General features: G+C 43.9%; 1 protein-coding gene across 6 annotated transcripts in view; it reads right to left on the reverse strand.

The window, feature by feature from the left end:
* SPATA13 (spermatogenesis associated 13) overlaps positions 1-19,011 on the reverse strand; it is a 345,487-nt gene that overhangs the window by 34,249 nt on the left and 292,227 nt on the right. For 5 of the 6 annotated variants that reach the window (XM_032838274.1, XM_032838280.1, XM_032838275.1 and 2 more), the window contains one exon: positions 18,701-18,845. In XM_032838274.1, the coding sequence (XP_032694165.1) occupies positions 18,701-18,845 (145 nt within the window). Of the gene's footprint in view, positions 1-18,700; positions 18,846-18,959; positions 18,978-19,011 lie in introns of those variants that run through there. The other variant, XM_032838279.1, reaches the window with a different exon arrangement.

The following is a 19,011-nucleotide window of genomic DNA, read 5'->3' on the forward strand; positions in this document are numbered from 1 at the left end:
CAGGGGAGGAGAGAAATTCAAATTATATCCTAATATCAAATATTTAGAAATCAGTGAAAATAAAGTAAAAGTTGAAAACACATGGAATGTTATGATGATTTTTCTTACACAGATATAGAAATTAAAGTGATTTTTCAGCAAAGTAGTCCTAAGACCTCTATATATTTATACACACCTATATGGAAAGGAAATGCCATAAAACAACTGGGGTAAGTTAGTAGTGATACCTCAGACTCAAACCAGTGGTCATGTCTACTTCTCCAGGACTGTTTCTTGAGATCGACTAGGTGGTCATTAAGGTTCCATTTAGCTCTGAATGTGAGATCTTCTTATTTTAAATACAATATGGCATAGATTTTCTTATATGACCACCTTCTGCTTTGTGCAGAAAGAATACCAGCACTGGTTTTCTGCTCAAAGCTTCCCAGCTGCTGCAGCTTCTTCACCAAAGCAGCAACCTTTTCTGCATGGTGGAAAGGTGTCCTTAGCCTAGGAATATCCTAGCAACTTTATGTCCTCACTAGGTTTAGATATGGCCCCAGAACCAAGAAAGGCACAAGACAGGAGAAGACCCAGAGGATAGAGTGACACCATTCTTCAGCACAATATTGTCAGCTTTAGAAAATGGGCTCAAGGTCGAATACCACATCACCACAAACAGAGAAATCCCTACATCTGGCTGGACTGAGCTACAGTACAAAGTCCCATTTGAGCAACAACTAACCAGAATCAAGAGTAAGAGAGAAAGAGAGAGCCCACGCAGTAGGAGGGACAGTCTCCCTGTTGATGTGGGACTCAATCTCAAGACCCTGGAATTATGACCTCAGCCAAAGGCAGATGCTTCACCGACTAACCCACCCAGGCGCCCCCACAGCATGTGTTCTGTGTACACTCTCTCGCTCTTCTCTATTACTGATAGGGGGCCGCAGTTCCTAAAGCTGGAATGGGGGATTCTTTAACAGGAACTAATTTGCTACATTCGCTATCTGTTATTCAAACCAGTGCTCCCTTGTCCACTAGCACAAATAACTAAGTATCCAGAGTATTCCCTTTATTCTGAATGGATTAAAAACAAGCCATACTATATATCTATAGACGACATGCTCTTTTCCAGGGAAATATAAGAAAATACAACCAATTTCTGAAACTTGTATACATTATGTCTTCACTCAACATAATACGTAACATATACCATTTTCTAGAACATACTGATCTAGCTGTAGACACTACTTCAATATGCTGCCTGCTCATGTATGGATGGCTAAGGCAGGCTCAATCAGGCCTTCCTGAAACATGCCTCAGCACCCAGGCTCCTCACCACAGAAGGGGAGGACCCTGTCACACAGAGCACACAGGAAATGGAGCCCAAGTTATAAGAAGCTGCTGGGTGAGAACCACCCAGTGCAAACTTAAAGACACACAGGATGTAAACGTGCCTCTCTTTGTGTCTTCAAAGCTACTCCTTTTCAACCTGTGGTAACGCAGACTTGAACATACAAGATGATGGAAAATTTTCTCTGTGGCAAATAAACCCTCCCGTTTGCCCTTACTCCATGCCCCAACCTCTCCAAAAAAGACACTCTTCCCGAGTACTGTTTATCATAATGTTTAGACTTCAGAAACAAATAAAAATTGCCCTTTAAAAGAAAAGGTAAGGTCTTCATTTTACGACCTCTGTTTCTCCCATCTTCTGTAAACACCATGTGTTTGTTTTTTTCCCATTCTTCCGGACCTAGTACATATATCATATCTGTTCTGTATTTATGTATTTGTCTTTACATCCTTAAGACTGAGCAGGTTTCAAACATAACAAGAGCAAAATAGGTATTGGATGAATTTCCCTTTCTTCTTTTGTTTTAATTAAAGGCAATTATTAGGGCATGGTCTTAAAAGCCAACACACGGGTACACTTCCGTGCACATAAGAAAAATCATTTTGTGTTTTGTTCCACCTTCCACCTGGAAGACAGACGGTGGAATGGAAGCAGTCTGGGATTCCAAGTCAGCCTGATCTGGTCTCAATGCCAGCTACACTACTTATAACTGAAATCTTGCCTAAATGAGTGAGGAAAAAGGTCTGAGTAGTTTTAAGCCTGGTTGAATTCATCTCAGAGAACAACATGGACAGAGTACAAGCACTATGTGGTTGTTTGCTACATGTTTAGATCTCTTGGCTCTCCTTCAGGGACTTGTAATAATCTCTCCTCTACTATTAAAATCCAGTTTCTGAAACTTGCATTTGACACAGGATATTTGGATGACTTTTTACTTTTTTAATCTAGAAAGATTAAAGAAATCCAAGTTTTAGAACTGAGCATGTCTGAACCATTCAAATGATAATTTCAACAGTTTGCTGGAAAAAGATGAAAAACTTTTTTTTTTAAGAGAGACTAAAACATTATACTCCTTTTTTAAAAAATCCCGATTATAGGCAGTGATTAAGGCATGAAATACCAGCGTAGATAAAACTCCTAATGGAGCTAACAACATCTCTGAAACTTGTAGGCACTACGGTTCAAGGCACTGATGTCCATGTTTGTAATACTTGTTCCTGCATACGGAATAACTTCTAAATTCCTCTGACTGTGGAATCCACACTGTCTCACAACATGGTCAGGACTGATTTTAACATGCTCAGTGTTAGCAGGCAGGAAAGCATTCTTCCTGCAAGTACGTGCCTAAAGACAAGTGAACTGAGTCATCCTGTTTCACAAATAAATACAAGCACTGCCCAGTATCCCCTTGGTAATAAAGTATAAAAGCGGGACAGGGAAAGGAGAAGAGAACTAGACCAGACTCATGACATCCATGCGGGGCAACCAAAACTCGCTATCACCAATCCTTCAACCTGTTACCATCACTGTCAGTAGATGCTAAGTAAGCAAAATCTGATTTTGGATTTTCTCTGATTCATTACTGAAAGAAAACTCTTGAAAAGCAGCCACAGAAAGAGATAATCCAAACAGTAAGAGATCAGACAAAAAGGTTTTACAGTTACTTCAAGGCATCACATATGCCTTAATACTGGCTATTGTGTTTCTTTTTCTCTTTTGCTTTAACAAAAAAACTTGGTGGAGTCTCTAAACTGATACTTTGGAACATCCTTAGACAATGCCTAAAATCTTGGGTCAAGATACTCAACATAAAAAAATTATTTCTCTTAAAATGTATTTTAAATTTGCTTAACCTACATTTGGATAATAATTAAACAGAATAATGTTCCATAAAGACTCCTAGTTCTCTAGGACTTTACTCATTCGATTAAGTGACTTGTCTACGGTTAAACTGCTGGTTAGCGCAGTTAAATAAGTAACTCAGAACTCTGGCTGGAAACACAGCCCACTGGTTCTCAGTACTTGTGCCCTGTGTAAGGAATACATCCTTCTGGTTCTTTGCAGGAATGACAGCTTGTATTTGGTACACATTTACTGTGCACCATGTCATCCTCACACATCGGCAGGGTATGGAACAAAGGAGGACATTAAGACTCTGAGGTTAAGGTCACATAGCCAGTCAACAGGATTAGGATTCAATTGTTTTCTTTCTTTCTTTTTTTTTTTTTTTTAAGATTTTATTTATTTCACAGAGAGAGAGAGAGAGATCACAAGTAGGCAGAGAGGCAGGCAGAGAGAGAGGGGAAGTAGGATCCCTGCTGAGCAGAAAGCCCAATTCGGGGCTTGATCCCAGGACCCTGAGACCATGACCTGAGCCAAAGGCAGAGGTTTAACCCACTGAGCCACCCATGCGCCCCCTCAATTCTGTTTTCTGACCCAAAGATCTGTCAATGAGAAAATTAACTTTTTTAACAGTAAATTAGAATAACAAATTAGAAATAGTATCAACAACAGCAAACTAAGGCAAAGGAAAAAAATGTATTTTCTGTTTTGACCAGGTAAAGAATAAATCTAAAGTGTTTTAATAAATTTATTGACTTAATCACACAACTTTTCAAAAAAATTGCTTCAGTAATTTCTTACAACTTAATTAATTAAAAAAATCAAGAGTTAAAATGGCATAAACTTTTCGGGCCTCCACCTCCTTTATCTTGGTGTATTATTTCATAACCGTAAATCAAGGAATGGAACTTTCTGATGCATACTTAATATTACTATTTCTTTCAAAAAACATTCAGTAAAAATAAACACAGACTCATCTGTATCCATGAGCTTTCAGGTACTGTAAAGCCAAAATAATTTTTTTAATAAGGTAGCAAGACAAAAGTTTTTTAATTAGCCCTAACATTTAAGGGAAATGAGAAACAAAATTGATAAAACACTTCTGTACTAAAACTTAAGGTCCTGACTTCCCCCACGGCCTGGCAGCCGCCCTCCCACTGCCTTCTGGCTCTGCCCTCCCAGTGAACTCAAGCTGCCTTTGCCAATCAAGGTCAACACTGTCCTTCCTGCCACAAATCCAATGTGTATCTTTCAGAGTGCCCAACTTCACTCTGGATACATCTAACATTGCCTGCTAACCACTCTGTCTCTGAAACTGGGCCTCCTCTGACATCTAGGACACCACTCACCAGTCTGGCCATTTCTTTTCTATCTTCTTTGTGGATTTTGTTATCATTTACTGGTCCCCAAATGTTGCTGAGCCTCTTCTAATCTTTCACATACACCCTGAATGATAACACTGCATCCAACAGCTTTAAGAACAACCATTTATTTGCTGAGGACTTTCAAGTCTTTACTTCTCTCCGGTGTCTTCCTCCTCAATATCAGACTATTATGATGAAGGGCATGGTGCGAACATCTTCACTTAGTTGTTGCACCTGTGCCTCCAATTCAACATGCCTGGAACAGAATGGAGCCCCCCACTCATGTGCTATTCTCTTACGCTCTCCAACAACACCCAGGCACCTGCGTTTCAGCATCCGAAACATCCAATTGGCCTGCCAAATTTTCATTTCTCCAGGACTATGGCCATGTGGTCTCTTTCTCTCTCTCTCTTTTAAGATTATTTATTTTGAGAGCAAGAGAGAGAACATGAATATATAGGTGGGGAGGGACAGAGGGAGAGAGAGTCTTGAGCCTTAAGCACACAGCCCAACCCAACACAAGGCTTGATCTCAGGACCCTGAAATCATGACCTGAGGCCAAACCAAGAGTCAGAGGCTTAACCGGCCCCACCACTCAGGCACCTCAACTATGGTCTTGTTCTTAGATCAGGGCTCTGTCTACTTGACTTAGCAACGACTCTTCCTGTCTGCAGGAAGGGCACAATCTAGCCAGCCATGTCTCTAAAATGCAAATCTGAGCCCCCTGCTCCACTTAAAACTCTAATATGGCTTCTCCTTGCCCCCAGGCTAGTCTAATCCCCTCTCCCGGGAGCGTGGAAGGGGCAGGCTCCTTACCTCTGATCTCTAGTCTAGACTTATCTCTCAACACTCCAATCCTTCCCTCACCTCCTTCTGCTACAGCCAGGAAACCCACTGAAGGGGTTCTCCCACAGGTGCAGTCGGACTGCCTGAAAACCCCAAGTCAAAAACATCACACGTGCATTTATGCCATAAATGTCTTATCTTAAAACATATAAAAGTGCAATGCGTTCATCTTTGTTATCACAAAGGACCAGAGGTCTTCATGTATGATTATCTGACTGGAATTCTGCATTCTTTCTTGCCTAGGTCACACGAGAATGTGTCAACTGTGATTTCCAGCTCTGGTTTCTTTCAAGCACAATAATAACCAGAGACACTGAATTCAGTATTCTGAATAAACATTCCTGGATTGATCAATCTTTCTTTTTTCCTTCCTTTTTTTTTTTTTTTTACAGCTATCAATTCTCATCTAATCGGACAGAAAATAATTTTTGGCAATTCACCTTTATTGAATCTCTACAAAAGTACTCAGCTTAGTTTTCACAGAGCTGAGTCTCTACAGTCTTACATTTCATTTGTTTGTATATCTAAGTAAGATCTATAATTATAATAACTGATATAGCTGCCATAAATGGGTTTGGAGGCATGCCCTTGACTCCTGGTAGGATACAACTCAAGCAGGGCCGAAGGAATAGCCTACTAAGTAAGGCAAGCCCTCAGCACGTTGCAGGCTCCAGTCAGCACGTGCAGGACACCTTGAATCTGAGAGGCCTGCAGATGGGGTAAGAAATATGCTCTCCTTTCTCTGGCTTCCACCCTTTGCATATGCTATTCCCTCTGCCTGGAACATACCTTTCCCTCACAACAAACCTAATCTAACTTCTATTCACCCTTCACGTTGTCACTGGAGAGACTTCCTTAGCCCAGCAAACTCCCAGAAGCCTGTGCCTATCAATTTTGTCTTTTAGAAACTAGCTAACTAATTGCTGGAACAGGAAAAGAAACATTTGGAGGATGACCTTCCCCTGACCCCAAGCAGGACTACCTCTGCGCAGACGAAAGTGCCCCACAGTTACCTCAGCTTCTTTATGTTAAAATCCCTGCTCTGGGAGGGGCATGAGCTTTATTAGCATAACATACAATATATGTATGGGCATGTTTTCTGAGTGCACATGTGCAACTTTAGGTCTGTCCATTATAGGCAAGGATGAGGTCTCCCTTTGCATATTCATTCCAAACCCCAAGAGAAGGAGCCTGCTTACCTGTGTGGGGAGGCATGGCTTTGGAAATTATCCTGTATTCTCTTTATTTACTATAAATAAAGATTATAAGGCCACTTGTAAGGTCACTTGTAAGGCCACTCTACTTGTTGTAGTTGGTCTGTTTCTCACCAAGGAGAAGACTCATGCTGGTTCAGTAACCAACTCTCAACTTGGATGTCATTTTCTCCGGGAAGTCTTGGGACTCCCCAGATCTGATCTGCATGTTCTCCCTTCACCCTGAGCTCCCTTATCCTTGCAACGGCTTTAAAGTCCCTATACCACACTGGAGGTTTGTGAGAATGGCCTCCGGGTTCCTCACAACCACCCACCCTCTAGCACAGTGTCTCACTCGTAATAGGGCAGAGACTGAGATATACAACATCACATATATTTATTAAGTGGGTCAAAACAAATGAGGTATCTCTAAACCAAGAGCACTTTGGGCATTTACTGAAATATCAGTTTTTGATTATGTCCTAATGACATCTTCTATCACTTGCCAATAATATTAGTCATATCAACTGTATAAGGCTGAATAAACTTGTTTTACAACCAATACCAGTTCCTCAATGGGAAAAAGTAGGTAAGTACACCTAAGGAAATGTTTCCCGTTTCTGAGCAAATATTTCAGTACAAAATCAAACAGAAGAAACAGAAGTTGAAGACATAGAGACAATGTCATCCCTGAGTAGTAATCCCCAACTGTACTTCAAAACCACTAGGCTGTCAAGGCAGCCGTCCATGCCTTAGTACACTTTTTCTTTCCTTTAGACAAACCAACCTTAAATCTGTGTAGGAAGCATGCCGCAGGCACAAGAAAGCAAGGCCTGGGAGCCGTCCCGGGGGTGGCCGTTGCGGGGTGGGATGTGGGGGCGGGATGCGGGGGCAGCGCCTGCGTGCACGGCCAGGCCACGTGGGCTGGGGGCGCCTCTCCAGCCCCCGGGGTCCTGGGATGGGTCCGCCCCAGTGCAGGCGTGGCTGCACACTGACCTCAGCTTCAGAAGAGCCCCCAGTCGGCTCCCCCAAGAGGCAACCACATCCCATCCTTTCTGTTTGAACCTGTCACATGATCAGCGATTCAGCAAGGAGAACTTCCGGTGTTGCCGCGGGGTTCACCCCACCAGATAGCCTACTGGGAACCCCAAGCCTCCTGGGGCTACTCGCGGAGGAAGAGCACCTACCTCTGCGAGAAGCCACAGAGGCGGCTGAACCCAGCCTTAAGGCCCTGGGCAGAAGCCAGTGCCTATGGGCAGTTAGCAACTTGACCACACTGGGATGGCCAGGGGGGTCCACCCCAAAAGACAGTAACTAAGCTTGTAATGCGCTAACTAGGACATGCTCTCCTTTCCATCTCCTGGCCTGACAAGGTCTCCATGAGCGACTCCACATGGGTCTGCGCCATGGAGGAACAGCAACAAGCCGCGGCTTATTCAGTGGTAGACACCATCGCCATCACCCCCTTCAGGGTTGACGGTTTCTCTCAAAAAGTCCTCAATTTATTCCGTAGCAAAACGAAAATGCAGTAAGCTGGATTTCTTATCACTAAGTAACTTATTTTGGAAATTTCTACCTTGTCTTATTCCTCACTTATCTTTGTATTCTAGCGGTAGCTCCCGGTAGAACCCATGATCAATTTGAGTTTGGTCTGTACTATTTTTTACTTGCTTTCCTACTGACACCAGAACCAGGAGTTTTTAATCCCACCGAGCAGGTTTTCAAGACAGGTTTAACTCTTGGGCAGCATGCGTTTGAGCTGCACAGCTCCACTTAATACACAGATTTTTTTTTTCAATAAATACAGTGCAGTATTGTAAATGCATTTTCTCTTTATGGTATTCCTAGTAACACGTTCTTTTTTCTAGCTTACTTTATTATATGAATACATACGATAATAATTATTAATAATAATAAAATAATATATAATAATACGTATAACATACCAAATATGTATTAATCAACTGCTTATATTATCAAGTAGGCTTCTGGTCAACAGTAAGCTATTAGTAGTAAAGGTCTGGGGGAGCCAAAAGTTACACACAGATTTTGGATTGTATAGGGTGTGTGTTGTGGGGGGCATGCCCCTAACCCCCACATTATTCACGGGTCAACTGTACTTCCTCCCTCCACCAATCATTAGCCAGCTCTAATGTGCTCAGACAGGTTGGCCAGGGTATAATTTGGGTCATTCTGTCAAAAAAAATCAAGATTTTTTTATACACATGTATTGGTAAAGATGTGGAGAAAAAGGAACGCTCGTGCACCGTTGGTGGGAACGGAAAGGGATGCAGCCACTGTAGAAAACAGTATAGAGGTTCCTCAAAACATTAAAAGAACTACCATATGATCCAGTAATTGCACTACAGGGTATTTATACAAAAAATATGAAAACAGTAATTTGAAAGGATATGTGCACCCCTATGTTTACTGCAGCATTATTTACAAAAGCCAAATTATGGAAGCAAGGTCCCCATGAGCGCAAGTGTCCACTGGTATATGAACAGTTAAAGAAGATGTGGTATGTATATATATACATATATATACATACACACACACACACACACACACAAAATGGAGTATCAGTCATGAAAAAGAACGAAATCTTGCCATTTGCAACAACATGGATGGATCTAGAAGGTAAAATGCTGACTGAAATAAGTCAGTCAGAGATAGACAAATACCACATGATGTCACTCATATGTGGAATTTAAGAAATAAAATGAACAAAGGAAAAAAGAGACAAACCAAAAAATGACTCTTCACTGTAGAGAACAAACTGATAGTTAGCAGAGAGATGGTGGGTAGGGGATGGGTGAAACAGGTGAAGGGGATTAGATGTACACTTACATAATGAGCACTGAGTAAAGAATGGAATTGCTGAATCACTATATTGAACACCTGAAACTAATATAACACTATATGTTAACTAGAATTTAAAAAACAGAGATGTTCTTTGTATACATCATGCCTCTAAGGGCTGTATTTTTTGGTTGTTTTCCTAATGAAAAATAGATGGGGGTTATGATTTCGAGTTTCACATGCCATTGTTAACAACTTCAAGCATTACATCATTCTGCTGTAGACTGTGTAGTTCTGGCCTAGGTCATCAGAGGGCTACACTGGCTTAATTTGATTCTCTTTCCTAGCTTGCCAAAAGTGACTATATTCATAAGAAATTAAGATGTAAAACTATTTAAAAATCAAATCAAGCAACAATTTGAGTAATTTAGAAATATTTTTAAAAGCCATAAGAAGTGTAATCAATTCAGGGTTCCTGGCTGGCTCAGTAGGAGCATGTGACTCTTGATATTGGGGTCATGAGTTCGAGCCCCATGTGTAGTGCAGAGTTTACTTGAAAAAAATTAACCAAGTCAACTTGTCAACTTCATGTCTCCTTAGAAAACCATTTTATTTTTCATATTTAATTATTACTGTAGCTAATCCTGTGTTCTCTCCTCTCTTATGTGGCATTACTAAAAATACTCTAATATAGTACTTAATGGTTAAGGAGAAGGCTTTTAAAAATATAACGAACAGATATTTTTTTAAAGTGGCATCCCCAAATCTACCGATCTTCAATGTCATACTTTAGCTCCTTGCTTGTAACCCATAAAGATTCCACAGAAATGTGATCGCTGAGGAAACTGAATGTTTTCCTTTCTGGGAAATGTTTCCTTTCTGGTTAAGATAATCATTGGGTTTATGTCACATAAGCAAGCTAATCTGCACTCGATGGGTGAGAGGAGTAGAAAGACAAGGATGAACAGACATAAGAAGAATAATTTTGGCAAGCGATCAAATTTGACTTCTGATCCGTAGACTAGTAAGGGAGGATGTAAAGCTGGAACCCAAAGTAAATACGGGCAAATGAGGAGCATGGGTAGGCGGTGATGTAGCAACTTGCCCTGGAACTTACTACATAAGCTTCTCATAAGAGAAAGCAAAAGGCAGTAAAGATCATTCCCTAAGAAAAAGTTATCACAGGGCAGGCATGCTTTGCTAAGACCCAGGGAGAAAGAAGGGCCACAAACACCATCACCAGTAAAGCAATAAGGTTTTTAATAGGATGGCAGCCTCCCAATCCTGAGCTTTATAAGAGCATATACAAGTACCATTGTGATTCCTGATCCGAATCTATTATTTCAATACCACACCCATTGGTCAATAAACATTACTGACGACTGCTCCTTGTGACCTTTCTTCAGACTGTAAGGGGCTAGTAAGGAGGCGGGACAGTCCTCTAACAAAGGCAAGCAAGAAGGAAGTGCTGGAAAGGAGCACAGCAAGGTGATGAGGAATGAGTACTGAGAAGGGGCAGCTCACCTCCACCTGAAAGGAGTACGTCTTCATTTCTTAACAAAAATCAGTTTGCTAATATTCAAATTTCTACATTTCGAGGAAAATTTAGTTGTGGGCATTTTTTTTTTTAAAGATTTTATTTATTTATTTGACAGAGAGAGATCACAAGTAGATGGAGAGGCAGGCAGAGAGAGAGAGAGAGAGAGAGAGAGAGAGAAGCAGGCTCCTTGCTGAGCAGAGAGCCCGATGCGGGACTCGATCCCAGGACCCTGAGATCATGACCTGAGCCGAAGGCAGAGGCTTAACCCACTGAGCCACCCAGGCACCCAGTTGTGGGCATTTCTTGATTTGCAGATTTGGGGAGCACCTGACCAGGAAGGAGGAAATGTACTTTCATTATTTTTTAAAACTTTTGTGATAAATTTCAAACAAACACAAAAGTAGAGAAATCAAATGATGAACCCACAATTATCAAAGCCAATTTTTCCCCAAACTTCCTCAGCAGCTTTTGAGTATTTTATTTTTTTATTTTTTATTTTTTTAAACACTTTATTTATTTATTTGACAGAGAGAGATCACAAGTAGGCAGAGAGGCAGGCAGAGAGAGAGGAGGAAGCAGGCTCTCCATGGAGCAGAGAGCCCGATGCGGGGCTCAATCCCAGTACCCTGGGATCATGACCTGAGCCGAAGGCAGAGGCTTTAACCCACTGAGCCACCCAGGCGCCCCAGCTTTTGAGTATTTTAAAGCAAAACTCACATATATTGTTTCATGCAAAAAAACATTTTAGTATGTACCCATAACAAATAAGGACTTAAAAATAACTACACAATCATTATCCCCACTAACAAAATGAGCAATAATTACTTCACTGAATTCTCAGTCCATGTGCAAATTTCCCCAACTGTCTCAAAAGGATCTTTTTATTTTTTGGTATCAGAATCCAAACAAGGTGCATATACTGCCTTTACCAAATATAATTTGGATTAAACCAAATTTATCCATTTGGGTGACATGTACCAGAGATCATGCATTCAACACATGGGCTCATCGAACTGGCTGTCACCTCAGCACTTCAATGGGCTGTAGATCTGGACCCAGTACTGTCCCACTCTTAAAGCAGTGGAAGGGCCAACTCTTGGCACATAGGAAGGAAGCAGTGCAAAAACCAGAAGACAGAAATGCTGGAGCCAGTCTGTCATGGACTCACCATCCCCTGGGCTGTGTTTCCCAAATCAGATGATGGAAGTGCTAGCGACTTTTACAAGTACCGTACTGCTCATCTGTGCAGGAAAGGGAGCAGGCAAGGGAAGTTGGTGGGGAAGTCAGTGAGACATGCTTCTATCGCAACGAAGTCCAGGACCTCAATGGAGGTGGGACATCCATATCACAGGAAAAGAGGGCATAGCTCTTGCACTAGGTAGCAGGGCCAGCTCAGTCACTGGAATGGTTGACCCACATGATCTCTGGCTATGCTTACCCTATCACAGGGTCTGCAGGAACAAAAGTGATGAGTAACTGCACTAACCTATTACTTGATTCATATGGTAGGAAATCTCCAAATCTGGTAGCAGAGACTCAAATCTAGCTCCCAGATCCCAGGTGGTTTCCACGCGTAGAGCCTCTTCATGAGGCAGAAGCCAGGTAACCTTGGGGTAGGTATCCCAGAGTCACAACTCTTTCTTCCAGGCTTCCTGAAAGGGCTCTTCCACCGTTTACCTGGTAACTGTGCCCCTGGCAAAGGGAGCCCCCTCCCACCCCCCCCAAAACGCCCCTGCCCCCGTAGTAAAATCTAAGCCATAATTCTTCCTAATCCTTTCTGACTGAGAGGAGAGAGGGCCTCAGCAGGGATTTAGCTTGTGCGGATAGACGGCTAGGACAATGGCTTGGCTGAATGGCTTGGAGGAATGTGGAAAGAACAAAATAGGTAACGGACTGATTTGGGGAAGGAGTACGATTAGATATACCAGAACACACTCAAAGCATGAGAAATCATCTGTCCCATGTGAATGCCTAGTTGTATCCCACGTGAATCTGAATGCAAAAGAGGTTGTTTAATAATTGTGTGAACACTGTGTTCCACTCTGTGAACGCCAATCTTTGTTCCTAGTCATCTTGATGCTTACTCAGTAGGTTCAGGGAGAAAAAAAAAAAGGCCATGGTGGCAGAAATGGATGCCAAGCCTGGGCTAAACCACAGGGTGTCCCTCTCAACCAAGTTAATGATATGGTTCCTTGAAGGAACCAGACAGCTCCTTGTGGAGAGTTGATTACAATGGACCCTTTTCATAATAGAGGGGTAGATGATCTGTCCTTAGTGGGAAAGACATTTATTCTAGATCTGGATTTGTTTTCCTTACCTGTCAGACCTCTGCTGGAATCTCACTGAAGGCCTGATACACTGTCACGGCACCTCGCAGGACCATGCTTCTACCCAGGGATGCCGCGGGGAACGCGGTGATAGGCCAGTGCCCGTGAGGGTCACAAGTGTTATCCTGTTATGGTCCAGAAGCATGCAATCATGGCCGAATGTAAACAAAGTAACAGAGATGGCTTGGGGACACACCTTGATATTATGATGCCATCTGGGATAGGGTATGCACGCTGAAGCAGTGTCTGACAAGGTGATGTTCACCCACAGCCAGAATACAAAGGGCAAGCACAGGGGCCACTTCCTCTGATGACTTAATAATACATTTGCAAAATATTTTCTTCCTATTCAGTAACTCTGCCCTGTCATTCTCCCAGGAGAGAAGGACTTCCACGGGAATCCACAGGCCGGGCCCTACTGGATTAGAACCAAGCCCAGCCACTTTCGCCTCCCCATGCACTGGGAAAATGAGCACCCAAGACAGACATGGTTGTCTTTTGTGGTCAGTGCCACTACGGTTTCTCAACTGGACTTATGCAATAACCTCCAAGTCAGTCTCCCTTCCCCTGCCTTTTCTCCCCCAAACTGTCCTTCCTCTCTAAAGCTTCAATCAGTGCCTATCACTCCCTCGCCGGCAATGGCTTCCCCTTTCACTTAGAATAACTCCAAGTTCTACCCAAGACCTGCAATGCCCTTTCTATCCGGCCGCAGCCTCCCCGCCAGACTGCAACGCCCTCTTCTCCTGCCCTTGTTTCCTGAACTCTGGTCACTCCAGCCCTCTCGTTGAACCTCAGACACGTCGAGTACCAGCCTAACTCTGGGCACCTGATGTGCCTGCCACAGGACCTCTCCTCCCTCCGATCTTCAGCTCCTGCTCATCTTTCAAGCGTCCAGTCCAGTTTCACCTCCTTAGGGATAACCAGGTCACCCTCTGCCATGCTCTTCCTGACACTCTCTACCACATCACCCACGTCCACTTTCCCCAGAGTGACTGTTACTGCCCAAGAGAAGGTATTGACTGACTGACTGAATTGGATGCAATGCTAGAATGTGAACTTGGCGAGGCTTTATCCTCTGCCCTACGCCACATGGTCAAACCAGTGCCTGGCAGGCTCCGGTTGGTGCCCCACACATTTTTATTACAGATTGACTGATTTTTGACAGAGGGAGGGAGAGAAAAAAGATGACGGCAACTCTAAGCAAGCAGGGCCACTCACAGCTCCACAGATCTGGCCACCTCAGCTGGCAAAGGACACTACCAGGCAAGATACTGGGCAGGCGCAGGGGGAGCGTGTGATGGGCACGCGATGAGCAAAGTCAGCAATAGCACGTATGGCCTTGCAACCGGAAGCAGGAGAGAGACATTTCCTTTTGTGGCGTCACGTGTATGTGCATAATATTTATTTATCTTCTGTTTCCTTTCCTCCCCCACCTCCTTCCACTATGACGATAAGGGGTGTGCTGCTTAAATTTCCCTCTGGGTATACAGTGGAAAAGGCACTGCAACTGAACTGGAGAAGAAACAGCTACCACTCAGGGGGGCCTAGACTCAGCGCTGTTTGCAGTAACTGACGAGCCTCTGGGCTGTCTTCCTCGAGGGGAGGAGTGAGAGTGTCCTTAATTATACATGGAATAGGTGCATCATGTCAGAATGACATTTAAGGAAAAAAAAATGAACACCCTCCACCCTGCTTCATTTTCCTTTATGGAACCACCTGCCCTGTTAGAGAGTCACTTGTTAATTCATTATCCCCACACTGGAATGTAAGTGATTTAAGGACTTTGTTCTGTTCCCTGATGTCACCCGGCACGTGGTAAGCACTCAGTAGTTACTGGACATATGAATGAATGAATGAATGAATGAATGAATGAACGAACGAATGAATGAATGAAGAACCTGTCCAGAATCTATTTCTATTTCTAATACTACTTGGATTTCCTCTAAGGGGAATGACTTCCTTTCCACTGTGTCCAGCCTCAGTGGCAGGGTACCATGTACCTGCCTCCCAATATGAAGGCAAAGGATCTCTGGAGGCCCCCAGCCCTTCTCCCTGTTCCAGTGCCACCAGGCGGCAGACACCTCACTTAAGCTTCAGGAGTTGATTTCCCTACCCTGGGACTTTGACTCTTGAGCGACACAAGGAATGGCTGGCCCTTCATTCATTCCTATGCCTTCCTGTTACGTGTGTCCCTTGGCTTCTTCCAGGTGGTTCCTTGGCTCCCAGGAACAACCCTGAAGGTCATCTATTTCCTAGACTGGTTCTCCAGCCATTCTTTCAACTCTGGGGACATCAGACACCCTTCCAATAAATTTCCTTTTTGCTTAAGCTGGTCAGAGTTCATTTCTGTTCCTTCTCAACAGAAGAACATTAAAGCCAAAACAAAACACTATTACAGAAAGCACAGAAATCAACTGTTTGTATGTATACAGGGTTGTTGGAGGAGAAATCACCTACAGTCCTTCCATCCTAACCAAACCATTTTCATTTTTGCATATTCCTGTTAAATCTTTGAACATTTGTGTTCACGTCGTGTATTGTTGCAATTGTGGTATACGTTATAGGTTGAACTACGTCCCCTGTATGGATGCTGAAATCCAAACCCCCAGTACCGTCAAAGTAACCCTACTAGGAAATAAGGTTTTAGTAGATGATCAAGTTAAAAGGAGATTATTAGGGTGGGCCCTAACTCAAGGACAGGGAGAAAGCCACATGAAGGGGGAGGCAGGGATGAAGGCAATACATCTACTTGCCAAGATGTAAGGCACCCGAGACAACTGGAAGCTAGGATGGGGGCTGGCAGAGACTCTGCGACCCTGTGCTCAGAAGGAACCACCCTGACAATGCCTTCCTCTCACTTCCAGCCTCCAGTGCTGAGACACAAATTTCTCCTACGTAAGCCACCTGGTTTGCGCTACTGAGTTACAGCAGCCTTAGCAAACTCATACACTACACATGATTTTATTTTCCATTTTTCTTCTCACTTTAAAATTGTAGCCGTCTCTTTTCTTGCTGTTGCAGGGTCTTCCTATCTATGTTGTAAACTGTTGTGAGGTGATGACCCACGCAGCTCCCCAACTCACTAATCTGCTATGACTAAACATTTACTTTGCTTTGACTTTCATGCCATCACAATGTTGTGAAGAGTATCTTGTGCATATAGCTTTCTTCCTCCTTTTGGATGACTTTCCGAAAACACACCACCAGGGGTAGATGACAGGATCAGAGGGGATGAACATGAGGCCCAGCGCTGAGTGGCTTTGCAGGAGGAGGACAATGACTGCTCACTGTCTCCAAGGGCACACAAGTGAATGAATTTTGAATTCTGAATGCGAAGAACACTCACATAAGGTAATGGGAAAGCGAGCTCTGAAGGGAGAAAAGAGAGGAACAGGCGGGAAGTGAGAGTCGGGTTGCCTATAAACTCATTTAAGGAATTGGGACTTAATTCTAATAGTGGGAAAGAGTTGAACATGAACAGTGACTCTGACTAGAGTGGATGAAAGCTTGGCCTGAGGAAGTAATGGGGAGGCTGTGAAGGGAAGGGTTAAGGAACCTGACAAGCAAGGCGACCCTGAGAGCCAAAGGATGGGATTTAGTGACTCCCTTAGGAGGGGAGTGAGGACTCCTGGATGTCCAGCCTCCTCGGTTGAGGGCCTGACAAAGGCATGAGATATTCACAAATTTCTTCAAGCTCCACCTGCAAGTCGCACTGTAAATCCTCCCAGTATACATGACACGAGTTAGAAACTATCACAACACAACTAGGGGTGATAGCATTTCCTCACCATTCACCAATGCTCTGAATTTTCACCACCAAGTGTGACCCTCCTGGGACATGGTTCTCAACGATTCCTGTCAGAATCCAGCATTGACCTTCTTGTCACCATTTCTGGTCACTAGCCATCATCCTCTTCTACCTGTCCTTAGAAATGCCTCCCCTGACCAGGGAGTCCATACCTCCTTGTTCTTTCCCTTCCTTGACCCATCCTGTTCCCTCTCCGCCTGTCCCTGGAATTTCAGTCTTTCAAGAGACACCCTCCACCTTCATCAAGGCTGTTGAAACCTCACCCCTTCTTACAGATTCAGTCGCCTCCCTCAAGTGCACACCACCGCACCCACACAGCAAGGTGGTAGCATGGCTGAGGCAGCAGCCATGCTCCCTAATGCCCAGCTCTTACTCTTGTGCTCATCGCACGGTATTCACTTCTAAAAGTAAGACAGGAAATCCTGCCGTTGGAGCTATAATCATTAGAGTTTGCTGCACTTCTTTAAAGAGTCAATACAGTTCAGTGGTTAAAAACGAACCACTTGGTATGACAAGTTCTATTTGTAGATTCAAACCCCATTTCTGCCCCCATCCTGGGTTAGTCACTTAGGGCAGTCTATCCCTGTATACCTGGGCTTTTTCATCTGTAAAAACGAGGATAATAATACCAATACCATAATACCAATAATATCAATAATACCAACATGGCAGGTAGGTACAAAGATCAAATGAGCTAATACATCAGAACACATTCAATAAATGTTAACTCATTACACTTGTCCAGTGCACAACAGGCCACGCCACTCATTATCTGACCAGCTGACTGGCACCAACATGAATATTAGTGTAAGGGAAGATTTTCCTTTTTAAGAATGTAAACATCAGGGGTGCCTGGGTGGCTCAATCGGTTAAGCATCTGCCTTTGGCTCAGGTCATGATCTCGGGGTCCTGGGATCAAGCCCCGAGTTGGGCTCCCTGCTCAGTGGGGAGCCTGCTTCTCCCTCTCCCTTGCTCCTCCCGTCCCCCTTGCTTGTGCTCACTCTCTCTCTCACATTAATAAAAATCTTTTTAAAAATTAAAAAATAACTATGGTGAGTGCTGTAAAGTGTGTAAACCTGGCGATTCACAGACCTGTACCCCTGGGGATAAAAATATATTATATGTTTATAAAAAATAAAATTAAAAAAAAAATTCCATTTATTTAAAAAAAAAAAAAAAGGACGTAAACTTCATTCCAAAAACGTGGTATTAATTCAAATCACTGAGTGTTTACCAGGTAAGCACAGTAGCTCTGTATTAGACAAAGTTTTCTCTGGTGTTCAAAAAGGCATCAGTGAGTCCCAAACACCCAGAAAGAGCCTCAAAAAGGTTCAGACAAATGCGCCAAATCCATTCTTAGCTCTCCAACTACAGGAACTTAGGTACACAGACACGAGGGGAGCAACTTCTCAAACAGGGTCATGATGACACAGAGCACCCGCCCCAGAGGGCTGACGACGCCTGGAGGCCTGCATGTGCAGCCCCTGAGATGAGCCCTCCTCACTCCAGGGGAAAAAACGCCCTGACCCAGAGGCAGCGGAGAGGGGCCAAATCGAATGGGTTTCACAGGAAACAGTCCAACTGAGGACTCTACACCAGTTTCTGGAAAGGGAGCCCCCGAACAGGGAGGGCCTGGGAGACTCACCATTGGAAGCTCGCTTCTGCCGCCGGCGTCCCACGCGGTCCAGCCCAATGGGGGTGCTCTGGGAGAAGGTGAAGGGCCGGAGGCGGGCCGAAACCGCCTTGTAGGGCAGCACCCGGTGGGCTGGCACAGGAGGCCTGGCTGCTGGCTACAAAAGGAAAGCAAAACGCTGTGAGGGGATGCCAGGAAGTGGCACCTCCCGCAGAGCTCTTCACAGGCACAGCTCTGAGCAGCTTGGCCCTGTCACCTCCAAACCACTCACACACAAGAGACGCTGTCTCCAAATCGTGGCAAGGGCTTCAGGCTGCACCCAG

Source organism: Lontra canadensis, unplaced genomic scaffold, assembly GCF_010015895.1.
Source record: "Lontra canadensis isolate GAN:19392208 unplaced genomic scaffold, GSC_riverotter_1.0 scaffold103, whole genome shotgun sequence".
NCBI lineage: Eukaryota > Metazoa > Chordata > Mammalia > Carnivora > Mustelidae > Lontra > Lontra canadensis.